Raw genomic sequence first — 13,603 nt, forward strand, 5'->3', positions numbered from 1 at the left:
TGTATCACTCACTCTTTGCAGGCGCTGGAGACGTGGGCTGGTACAGTGTATTTACAGTCCATGATCATAGTGAGGGTCTCACTGTCGTTAGCCTCCTGGAAGGGTGGCTGGCCACATACCAACATGAAGAGGATCACACCCAGACTCCAGATATCTGAGGCAGGAACCAAAAAGAAACAGTCAGAATCTGTGTGCTGCCAGACAAATACAAGGTACTGTTTAATTGTTTCCGTTAATTAGAGCATACATGATCAAAATGAATATCACAAACATTTCTATTCAGTCGGAATAGAGAAATCAAACAAAATCAAACACTGTGCTAGGTGCATTTGTGATTTGGCCTATAATTCTTATTTTCCAAGATGAAAAGACACAACATTCAAACTTTCCCTCTGGGTTGATTAGAGTAGACTCAGATCACCTTTTGCAAAGAGTTACACACACGCACGCAGATATACAAATATACACATGTATATACATATACACATGTATATATACACAAAGTGGTCGGTGCGACCACCGGCTCACAATCCACTGCACCATCGGAGTGTTTTACAAAAACCCAAGCACAACCCACTCACACCAGAGTGAGAAAATTAGTGCTGCCAGAGAGAAAATTGTGAATAAGGTCAGACAGGTATGACAGTATTTTTACTTATTTATGTTTGCTATGTTAACAAAAAGTATGACTTGTGTGCCTTGATAAAGTGGTTAAATTAAAAATAAAGAGGTTGAATTCAACCTTTTTGCCTGGTCTTTAGAAATAATTAAAATAGAACAGGTATTATCAATAACAATTAATAATAACAATTATCAATAACTATTGATAGACCGATATGTAATTTCACCATCATGATAGACTTTTCAGCCATATTGCCCAGGCCAACAGGAACTTGTGACAAATCTTGATCTTCGGTGTCTTTCACAAATGTTCTATTTGGTTTAAGTCTCCTGATTTATTAGCCAATTCCTACACTTTTATTTTCTTTCCCTAACTGACACCAATTGACTGTCTCCTTTCTAGTATGTTTTGGATCGTTGTCCTGCGGGAATGTCCACCCACATCTCATCCTCATCATCCTGGTGGATGACAACAGATTCTTCAAGAATTTCCCGATATGTGGCTCCAATCATCTTCACTTTGATCATTTGAATTCTTACAGTATCATGAGAAAAAAAGCAGGCCCATACCATGAAGCTGCAATTGGCTTTAATTTAAAATGTATGTAAAATGAATTAATTACACAAAATAATTATGCATTAGCAATCAAAATAAGTGTGCTTCATGAGACCAATTTAGTAGAGTTGTATATTACTTCCCCCACTGTATGTTCTAACATGAAACACATTTGAGAATTTATTTGAAAAAATCTCCAATCCCCAGTTTAGCAGAGAGCCAGAGCCAACTCACACAGAAGCTCCAGTCAAACATTGGCAGCTCTGAATCTACCATGATGAGGATTTTTAGGTAACTTTCTAATTTAGCTCAAATGCTCAAATTCCCTCAATACTTAATGGGTTGGCAGAATGGAGCCCTGATCATGCACAAGAAAATTACTTCCTGAAAAGTCCCTTTTTGGGGTGGGACAAAAAGCATAATAGAGACTTTTCACAGGGATTATGAAATGGCCTCCTGCATTGGCCTATAGTTTGGTATCTGATGCATTCTAAATTGGGCTAAACCTATCTATAAACCTGACTTTGTTGAGTTTAGCATTGCAGGATTAGCCTTAGGCCAAGCATTGCTGTGTATAATTAAACTAACTGAGTGACCATTCAGAAAGTGAGCAGAATGAGCTGGACTGAAGCTCATTGTTCGGTTTGGTTTGGATTTTAATACAACCCATCACATTCAATCTTTAGACGCACCTGTGCTCCACCTACGTGGCTGACCAACACTCCTGCTTAGTGCAATCACACAAATACCTGGATAAACTGGAGTGGTCTACAAACACGGAGGCAGTCTGCAAGAAGGGCCTGAGCCGGCTTTACTTCCTGAGGAGGCTCAGGTCCTTTAATGTCTGCAACCAGATGCTCCAGATGTTCTATCAGTCTGTTGTTGCGAGCACCATCTTCTTTGCTGTGGTGTCCTGGGGTGTGAGCATCAAAGCCAAGGATGCCAACAGACTGAACAAACTCATCAAAAAGGCAGGGTCTGTTGTTGGCTCTAAGCTTGTCACCCTGGAGGAGGTGGTGGAAGACAGGATGCTGGCAAAACTGCTGGCAATCATGGACAATCCCTCTCACCCCCTCCACAAAACTCTGGACAAGCTTAAGAGCAGCTTCAGCAACAGACTCATTCAACCCTGTTGCCTTAAGGAACGGCATAGAAAATTGTTCCTTCCTGGTGCCATCAGACTCTATAAACGCACACTCCAAAACACTCAAATAATCTTTGCGCTTTAAATTATTAGTGATGTAAATACTGCACCTTATCCTCTTGCACCTTATGTTCCACTTACATTTTCTCTTCTACCACAGTATTTTATTTTATAGCTACTTAAGCATATTATCCATCTATGCATCTATCCATCTTTATGTGTAAGGAGCTATCCTCAGCTCTGTTCCAGCTCTGAGTGGCTCTTTCATCCTGTCAGTTACAGCCAGCAGGGTCAAGGTCTGCTGCATCAAGCATGGCACGTTATTAGAGTGTCCCTTGGGCAGGTTTTATACCAATTAGTATATTATTTTTACCAACTAGAACTGGACACAGCATGCACAAGGAAGCAGCTGTGGCAGGGGTCCACAAGTCCCCACAAGCAAAACACAGGCTATGTAACAGTTCAGGGGATAATTCCTGTTTTATGTCGGACTTCCAGCTGGCATTTGTTCTGAGAGTAGACAAAGTGAAAAGCATTAGTAACACTGAGCCACTGTTCAAGCTTAACAAATGGGGTGTTACAGGGACAACAGAAGCAACTGATGACTTTGACTAAAATTAAAAATGCATCAGTGCCGGTACTGTGTTCCTAACCCCATTTACAAAGAACCCGCAATGCTCTGATTTGACCAGAGTTTTTATAATGGCTATTAGTCAACCTGGCCTTTCATTTTAAGTATATTAATGGACAAAAAAGCTGCCTGAACACACGATAATAAAACAACCTATGTAAAGCATGTCCAAAGAACAGCTGGCATACATGTCCAGGCACTTACTGAGCTCACCATCACCACATATGCAATGTTTTAAAAACCTAAAAAAAAAACTCTCCTCCACCCTGTCTCATACTGAAATATTAACAGAGGTTCATGTTAGAGAAAGGTTAGCTCAGCATGATATCAGTGTAGAATCTCACTGCTTAGTGTACCAATTATGTCTCTGGAATTTGTTGACAAATGCAGGATGAGGCTCTGCTTCTGTTCTCATGCTGAGGGAGAGGAACTGCATGTTTCAGCTAATCTACATTACGATATGCATTAATTATCAGGGGTGTCATGATCTTGATTGTGAGTCGGATATTGATCGAAATTACGTAATGATCTCAACCTTCGAAATCAATGGTGGAAACAAGGATTTAGCCATGTCACCAGTGTCATGTCCAGCAGCCGTGCCAAAAAGGAAAAAAAACCCACACAGCATGTTGTAGCACAGTAAGTCAACGCTACTTCCTCTAACCTGAAGCTGCAGCCAGTTAAGACACCATGGCAGCTGCTGATATAGGAGACACATCAACTGAACTTGAACCCCCTATGGCTTTTCTAAAATCACCACTGTGGAAATATTTTGAGTTCCCAGTGAGTTATGTCAACAACGTTCGTGCTATCGAAAAGAAAACCACAGTTTGTAAGCTATGCTATGCACATGTAGCATATGCGTCCACAGGCAACATGACAAATATGGCAGGACCTCTCAACAGGCATCATAAAGAAGTAGACTTAACTGAGAAAACTACAGCGTTGACAATTCCGTCCTCATTTAGAGCTAATATTCCACAAAATTCAACTCTCGCTAAAGGGATATTTGTAGCATCAGACATGCGACCTTATGCAGTGGTGGAAAACCCTGGATTTAAGCATTTAATTGGCGTACTTGATCAAAGAATGCATAGTGTAATATTTCCTTGTAGACAATATCCAGTCCACATACTATTGGTTTCATACCAAGGTTTCGGCTATACTCAAAAGAATACTATTTTAATAAACTTAACAGCAAGTGGACACGGAATTTCAGAGCAGCCAGTGGCTGAGTTTTGGGGAGACGTCTTGCTCTCTATAACGTTACTTTAAAGATGCCTACTCACGTACCAAAATTTTTGCACAACTGATTTAATGTGACTCGCTTCTCGGTAATATTCGAGGTACTTCAGTCAGTACACTTAAAAGTACCAAGTACGGAACCCAACCCTAGTTGCTAGGCTGCAAGAGATATAATTATCTTGGTTCATGAGTTTTTTGACTGATCTTGCTCATTTATAATAGAATTGTGTATCTGTGTCCCAGAATGCTGTACACCAAATTTGGTGTTGATTGAGTCACATTTGAAAAAGTAGATGTCACTTTGCTGTTTTCTAGTTCATGCTAATTAGTACAAATCCAAGACCTATATGCTCCAAGAGAAGTCCTTACACCTGGAAACCAAATTTCAAGTCAATTGGACTTACTGTGTTTATTTGGCAAATGTTTCTGTGATCAAATTTTGTTCTGGGTCATTATATGCATTTGCACACCATTTCCAGTTATTGTGCCGAGTTTCGTGTTTCTAGCTCATTCCAGCTCATGGCAATTTGAGCCGCGGCAGAAGACAAATAATAATAATAATATTAATAACAACAACAACAACAACTAACCCGAGAGATTTTAATGGGGTTCTAGCCCTAATAGGGTTCTAGCCCTTCAGGCCACCAATGGTAGCACCATTTCAAACGAAAATAAAAAATAAAAAGGGGGGGATATTCAATCATTTCAGCAGAGGGATCTGTAACAAACTCAGGACAGGTTGTCGAAAAACTTGGTTCTGGGTGTACCTGCTCTATGTAACATCGTACATCTACTTAAATATAGGAAAGGACACATACCAGGTAGAACAGCCTGTAGCATGTTTTGTACCATGGAGCATTCTGCTAAATTATTGCTTCCTTCATCAGAGGCTAAATAGATGACAAAATTATTGCTAGGGTAGTGGCAGAAAGGAGTTATCTATCATCAATTAATCTGCCTTATTTTGTCTTGAAAGTGTTGCCAATACATGCATAAATAAAGAAAAAATGCCCATCATTACCAGTCCAAACCCAAAGATCAAGATTATTACAGTAGAAGTTAAAGAAAAGTAGAATATCCTAACATTTGAGAAGCTAGCAAATGGAAAGCTTGGAAAATGAGCCACATTATTAATCAACTAACAAATAAGTTAAGTTATAAATATTGAACCTGACATACCAGATGGTTTAGCATACAGAACCACCTAGGAAGGCGCTGCTTCAAACTGTATTGAAAAGGGCAGACACTTCCAAAAACTACTTGGCAGATTGGACGAACCATCTATCTATCACCTTCTATCACAGGCTAACTTACCAATCAGATCAACAGTAAGAGAGCGCTGTGACCAGTGGGGCCAGTTTGTGAATCAAACACTTACCAAAGCCAGTCACGACAGGAGAGAGAACATCATTTCCATCAAGAGAACCTTCAGTAGCAGCATTTATGCTAACCTCTTTAGGAGCCACCATTGTTGTGACCAAATGAACAGTCTATTCTCTTGCCGGTCATTTGTTAGCCAGTAGTTCCTCATAGGATGGTGACTGGTTCAACTTGTGCGCTCCGCCACAGGCGCATAGTTTGAAGCCTGGCAAGATGGATTTGTGAGATCACGTGATCACATGATCTTGCACATCCAGTGGCCTTGCAAGTTTAAAATATATTAATCAGGTAATCGTTTCAAATATACAGCAATATTGCTCGGTTTTCCATAGAGATGGGCCGTTTTTATTAATGCAAAGGAGGGATTCAGCTACCTTGGTGTCAAAATTACAGCTGAAATTAAAACAATTGTCCCAACAAATTATGACCATATGTGGATGAAGTGAGGGAAACACTAGATCGATGGATGACAATGCCCATATCAATGATTGGCCTAACCCTTTGAGAAGAACAGAGAACCCTGTTCTCAAAAACACTATTGACATTTACTACAAAGCGCTTCAACATATTAAAGATACCCCATCTAATGTGTGCATTAGGTATATATCCCCAAAATGTTCCCCACGCTGGCTTTACATACATCAGTGTTTCCCACACATTCATTTATTTGTGGCGGTCCGCCACAATATCAACATTGGCCACCACATATTGATTTTATATTTTTGGAGCCGCGCATCCCGTTCTCACTCACTCAAGACAGCGCACGCATCAGTGAATAGCATGTTGTTATATACTCTGATACAGCGGATGGCAGTGTGGTTTTTAATCTGCTGGTAAAACCAACAAAGAAGAGGAGGAGGACTACAACCCCCGCAAAATGACCTGTTTTACTGTCAGAATTTGAGCGATTCGGTCCAATACAATTTGGAAAGTCTAGAAGAGCCACCTGATTCCATTTTATCCTCATTCAAGTTAGCTCAGCGCTAAACCGGAAGTTAGCCTCGAGTGTCATCCCAGCTGGACAGCCACCGCCACAATTAAAGTCTGATTTTGTGGGAAACACTGCATATATTACACATTGCTGTCTTGTTTTTCGACATTTCAAGACTAAAAAGACGCGTCTCATGCTATTTTATAGCGTGTTCATGGTCCAGCACAAGCTGCAGACTGGAATTAGATTGGTAAGTGGATCGGTCCTGTCCGCCTGATATCGGATGAGTGAATGATGTCAAGATCGGGCAAATCTCTAGTTTTCAGTGAGTCCCTGGGAACTTCAGGTGGTCATTTGAGTGCATCTCAGGGAAATTTTGTGGGTCCCCAATAAAATTTGTGATTTTGACGAATTTTAGTGTCGTACTCGTGTTTCATGTTATATGGTTATAATCATGGTTTTATGTTTGATGAAAATGTGTCTGAAAATTAAAAAAATACCAAACTAGTGAAACAGTTAAAAAGAAAGTTGAAGAGTCAGTCAGTCAGAGACCGATTTTGGATTTTGTCCCCAAATTGTGTAGGGCAGGTGCTGCTCTGAGCACTGTCTGCAGCTGGCAAGAGAGATACTCCATGTCTGCTGAGATTTTATAACTGAACTATGAGCAGGACGGATATTTAACTTTCTGCGGAAATGTGATGTTTTCACGTCAAAGATGACGAAGAAACAGTAGTCTGAGGCTGCAGGTAAAACATACTTATGTTGGCTAATAGGAGTTTAGTGTGGCGCTGAACTGACAAATAGTTGAATCTTTTTATAGAAGAGCAAAATCCTAAACTGGGTAGGCCCTACAAGCCTAGAACATTATCCTGATACACTTGTCTACACAATTCGAATAAACTAAATAGTGGTTTATTTCTATAGATTCAAAACGTTGCGACTGAACGGCAAAGCATCATCCATCATCATCAGCACGAGGTAATACAGAATTGAACTGAGCTGATTATTCTTGACAGTGACTCAGTTTATTACCAATAACAAGTTTGTAACTTTGGTTCGTTCTGTTTTGACGCCGAGTTTCTTTTTATAATATTTCAATCAGGGTTTGTTGTTCATAATGTGGCATTATCAGGGATAAAATAGGGACGCTGACCTAGCAACATCACTGACTATGTAGCTTTGTCCAGGACATTATCAAAGAACTATAAACTGCAAAAGACCATTTTGTTTTATCATCTGGGTAACAAAAAACATATCTTAAAGAGGCTGAAATCAGACTGTTATAGTTACACCACCACAAGATAAGGCACAGAAGAAACCACAAAGACTAAAACAAAGACTTAATACAGCTCAAAATACTCACAAGGATGCCCTTGCATGATACTTTGTGTGCCTACAATGCATTACAGCGACTTTTTTGCAAGTTTGTATTATTAATTTATTTGAAGCTGATTTAAGAAAAGTAGCCATGTTCAAAGTGAAACTATTTTCAAACGTTTTGTTGTAAAGTCTCAAAGGCTTACTAACAGCCATTTACAATCAGTTGATACATTTAACGTTGAGTTAAACCCAGACATCTGATAATGCACAGCAGATAAAACTGGGAAGCTGCAAGAGTCTAGTATATTGCCCATTACTTGGTTTCACATAAGACATCTATGTTTTTGTTCTTAATATCAAACTTACAGCGCTAAGATTACAACACATTCAAAACATGCCGACACACTTTAGTCACATTAATGGACAACAATTCTGAAGACTGTCACTAACATATGCTGAGCTGTGCAGAAGAGCACTTGCACGCCTTCAGACCATCACACTCACACACACACGCTCTCATCACATCAATATAAACAGCACTGTCATTCACAGGCAGATAGAGTAGCGAGCACTCTGGGTGACGGCTATAGCGCCACATGTAAACTGCATACAATTACAGATTTAGTTTTATGCAGTATATCGCTCAATGTATACAGTTGTGTTCAAAATAATAGCAGTCCAACATCACTAACCAGATCAATCACTGTTTTTGGTAGAAATTATATTTCTACATGGCAAATAATTTAGTAGAGTAATAGAAAACCAACAGACCCAACAGTCATGACATGCATGCTGCTGATTCTGTGTAATTTAATCATTAATTGAAAGGGTCGTGTTCAAAATAATAGCAGTGTAGAGTTCAATTAGTGAGGTCATTCATTATGTGAAAAAACAGGTGTCAAACAGGTGGCCCTTATGAAAGGATGAAGGCAGTAAATGTTGTACATGGTGGTTTATTGCATTTCTCTCTGAAAATCTGAGTAAAATGGGTCATTCCAGACATTGTTCAGAAGAACAGCGTACTTTGATTAAAAAGTTGATTGGAGAGGGGAAAACATGTAAAAGAAGTGCAGAAAATGATAGGCTGCTCAGCTAAAGTGATCTCAAATGCTTTAAAATGGCAACCAAAACCAGAAAGATGTGGAAGAAAACGTAAAACTACCATTCGAATGGATCGAAGAATAGCCAAAATGGCAAAGACTCAGCCAATGATCAGCTCCAGTGTGATCAAAGAAGGTCTAAAGTTACCTGTGAGTACTGTAACAATTAGAAGACACCTGTGTGAAGCCAAGTTATAGGCAAGAAGCCCCTGCAAAGTCCCATTGTCAAATAAACAAAGAACACATTGACTGGCCTAAGGAATAGAAATGGCGCAACATTTTGTGGACTGATGAAAGCAAGATTGTTCTTTTTGGGTCTAGGGGCCGCAGACAGTTTGTCAGATGACCCCCAAACAATGAATTCAAGCCACAGTACACTGTGAAGCATGGTGGCGCAAGCATCATAACATGGGGATGTTTCTCATACTATGGTGTTGAGCCTATTTATCGCAGACCAGGGATCATGGATCAGTTTGAATACATCAAAATACTTGAAGAGGTCATGTTGCCTTATGCCGAAGAGGAAATGCCCTTGAAATGGTTGTTTCAACAACACAACGACCCCAAACACACCAGTAAGCGAGCAGCATCTTGGTTCCAGACCAACAAGATTAACGTTATGGAGTGGCCAGTAGGGCTGTCAAAATTGCTCCAAAATGACGTTCGAATATTCGATCTAAAAAAAAACACATAGGTTCGAACCATTCGAATATCTAGATTTGTACGTTATGTCAATAACAGGAGGACAAACTAATACAATGAGACATAACTACTTGTATAGGTATTGTTTTTTTTAGTTTTAACATATCTTTGAAAACATACCTACACATTACAAAATAAGTAAATGAACTAATGGCCTATACCGTAAAACTTTTAGGACCGTAGACCTCTCTCTCGCTCGACCCCCCTCTCTCTCTAGGCGCAAACCCCCCTCATGTTGCTAGTGGTGGAATGGTAAGCTAACTGTAGCTTACACAGCTAGCATACAACCTTATCTCGAGGCTCCGCATTTTTGGCGTCTACTGACCAAAATCCGAAGTATTTCCAAACGGGGCTTTTTAGTTGGTTGGAGTCCAAACCACTCTCTCTGCTGCCGAGTTGGGCTCTGAACTTTCAGCAGTGAGTGACGCTGTGCAAGTGACCTGTCCCTGACCCGTCATGCAGTGCGCCCACCCGCAAAGCAGCCGCTGATGTGTTTTTTTTTTCCACAGTCGAATATTAATTTTCACAATCGAATCTCCGTTTTTTTAAAATATTCGAATATATATATTCGAATTTAGAATATTCGTTGACAGCCCTAGTGGCCAGCCCAATTCCCGGACCTCAATCCAATAGAAAACTTGTGGGGTGACATCAAAAATGCAGTTTCTGAGGCAAAACCAAGAAATGCAGAGGAATTGTGGAATGGAGTCTAACTGCCTGGCCTGGAATACCTGTTCACAGGTGCCAGAAGTTGGTCGACTCCATGCAACACAGATGTGAAGCAGTTCTCAGAAACAGTGGTTATACAACTAAATATTAGTTCAGTGATTCACATGAAAGCTAAATCTTCAAGCATGTTTCAGTTTACAGTAAATGTCTGAGTTTGTAAAGAAAAATGCAGACGCTGCCATTTTTTTTGAACAGCCTAATATTCCTTTTTCTTCACTTTCTGTAAAGTAATAACAAATTTGATATATTTTTCTTCATGTTTTGATTGCAATGTGCAGTGTTCCCAATGCATTTGCGTGTATGGAAATAAAAGCTATTATAAGGATTTTGAGCTTTACTCACTTTTTTAAACATACTGCTATTATTTCGAACACAACTGTAAATTCTGAAGAATAATTATTTTATTATATCTGTGTGTTACCAACATTCTGCTTCTGCTTCATTACTTTCAATTATATAACTCAGTACTTCATGGTGGTGGTGTCCACTAGGCCTGCAACCAAAATCATTTCATCACTGATATCTGCAAATGCCAAAACAAATTTTTGAAATGGACAGGACCACTTGTGATGCTCTTGCAGTTGTGGTAGATATTCTCTGGTCCATCGCTTCCAGAATATGTCTGCCATATACTGGATTCGTTTCCACCTCCTGCATGTATAGAGATCCTGCTGATTAAACAGGTCTGGGGGTAGAACCAGCTTGTTCTTGAGGAGCAAGAGGTGATTGGGCGTATGTGCCTCTAAATCATTTGGATCACTGGACGCCTTGGTTATAGGGCGACTGCTGATAATGGCCTCTGCCTCACATAACAGGGTGTGTAGGCCCTCCTCATCTAGGCCCTCATTTATCAAACGAACGTACGGCAGAAAACCGTGCGTACTACCATTTTCACGCAAGCTTTGGCATTTATCAATTTGGACGTGAGCGGAAGCTACGATCAGATCTAAAGTCAGGTCTGAGCTCATGTACGCAAATCTGAGTCTGTGGATTTGCGGTGCAGCACAGCAAAATCTGTCTGAGTCTGAAAATAATTATTAAACAAACCTCAGCTGTCATTGAGCATAAGCAGTCACATATTTAGAACAGATCAAAACGGATTCTTAAAACGAATAAAACAAAATAAAAAAATTAAAATTTTAAAAAAGCCCACGTTTTTACTGATACCACTTTTTTGTAAAATAAAACAATATGATAGGCTAAATAGCCTAACATGAAAACTAATTATTGCACATTAAAATTTGAAATAATAATACAAAAAGGCAATTTTATGAAATTGCTGGGTTTCCGAATGTGGTTGGAGCAATTGATTGCACTCATGTGCGTCTGAAGGCACCATCCATGAATGATTACGCATCCATCAATCGCAAAAACTACCACCTGATAAATGTACAGGTGATTTGTGATGCCAAGCTATCACTTTTAAACGTGGTGGCCAGGTGGCCGGGACACACACACGATTCTTTTATATTTCAAAACAGCTGTGTTGGCGCGCTGCTGCAGGAGGGCGCACTGCAGAGCCAAAGTCATCTCCTCGGTAAGTAGCTACCCTAGATAAATTGCATTAAACTAAACAAGGTACCAGATGATTAACATTTTGGTATGGTTCTTCTAGGTGACAAGGGTTATCCTAGGTATAACAGAATACCTAATAACCCCGCTGGCAAACCTTGCTACAGAGCAGGAACGCAGATTCAATAGTGCGCACACACGCACACGGGTCACAGTGGAGCGCTGCTTCGGGTTGCTGAAGGGCAGGTGGCTCTGTCTCGGACCAGCAGGGGGAACGCTGCTGTATACCCCAGAGAAAGTGTGCAATATCATATTGGCCTGTTCAGTTTTGCACAACATTGCATTAATGAATGGAGTGCCTTTTGATGTGTGAAAAGCTTCAATACATGTATCGTTACACCCCTACAAGATACCCAATGGGTCATAAATAGAACTAACGATGGATAGGATGTTCCTCCTCGTGGGAGCCTTGTGATGATGATCTTAAACCTAAAGCTGTCAGACTGGATACACAAGTGGACTCCAAAGCTCTGTCTATTGGAAGCACGTCCCTATCCAGGTCAAGGTTTCCGCAGTCAAAGACCACACTAAGCTTGTGCTTCTTGGGGTGATAAACCCTGTGGTGTGGCAGGTACCAAACTTTACCGTCATCACAGCTAAGGCCTTTGCTGGGTACCTTGATGGCATAACCCTTTTCAATTATGTTATCCATAAATCATCAGGTCATAAAACCAATTATTTGTTGATCTTTACAACAGTGTTGGGAAAAAATATGTTTAAATCGAAAATTACATTTAAAACAAAAGTCTAATTGAATCATCACACCCCTAGTACTAACTCTCCAAATTTGCCCATCCTCAATTTGTAATGGCAGCAAGAACTAGTTACACAAGTGCACTTTCACCTAAAGTAACCTGGAAGCATAGGATTATTAAGGAAAAGGGAAGAGAAATTACGGATACAGCAGTAGGGTCCAAGAAAAAGATTCGATTTGAAACAATTCTCAGGTACTTCTACTTGTCATGCTCTTAGCAAACTGTAGCAACTAAAGTCATTGGTAGTGAATAGAGCACACTCCCTGAAAGACAATGAGTGAGACTGCAGGAATAGAGTGCAGGAATAAAGAAAGACGAGGCAGACAGCTCTTCCAGTCTACTCTACTAACAAGCACAACTCACTAACTGAGGCTCTAAACATTTTAAGTACACAAAAAGTAACTGTGCAAGCACTTTTGGTGAAGTGTTTTGAGGGATTTTTTCCTGGTTGATTCCAAATGTGATCACTGGGGCATATTTCTGTTGGTGTTGAGTGTTTTGGTGTAAGAGAATGCAAAAAAAATGAATATGTGCGTGTATGCAATATCTGTGCACATGCTTGGTATGTGTGTACTAGTGAATGAGACAATGAAAGAGATGGTGAAAACGTAAGACAGAGAAAGGAGGGAGTGGAGAAATACTCTAGTGATGAGCAAAGCTGCTGTTGCTGAATATGGATGAGAGCCAAAAGGCCCAGAATAATGTGCAGCTCACTCCCAGGCATCTCCGGCCTCAGGTTGTCTTATATTAGCTTGATGGCTAGGGGCTTCTCCTCTGCTCTGGATACAGAAGAAAACCAAATCCTTAACTCTTCGACTACTAGCATGGTTAGTAGTTAATATGCCAATATTTTCTCAATTAATCATCTATGGTCTGTGGTCTATAAATTGTCACAATTCCCTAAAGCCCAAGGTGAC

General features: G+C 40.1%; 1 protein-coding gene across 2 annotated transcripts in view; it reads right to left on the reverse strand.

The window, feature by feature from the left end:
* snrka (SNF related kinase a) overlaps nucleotides 1–13,603 on the reverse strand; it is a 67,098-nt gene that overhangs the window by 35,715 nt on the left and 17,780 nt on the right. For both annotated transcript variants that reach the window (XM_084357491.1, XM_084357490.1), the window contains exon 3: nucleotides 13–154. In XM_084357491.1, the coding sequence (XP_084213617.1) occupies nucleotides 13–154 (142 nt within the window). The remainder of the gene's footprint in view (nucleotides 1–12; nucleotides 155–13,603) is intronic.

Source organism: Pagrus pagrus, assembly GCF_965226575.1.
Source record: "Pagrus pagrus genome assembly, chromosome: 7".
Lineage (NCBI taxonomy): Eukaryota > Metazoa > Chordata > Actinopteri > Spariformes > Sparidae > Pagrus > Pagrus pagrus.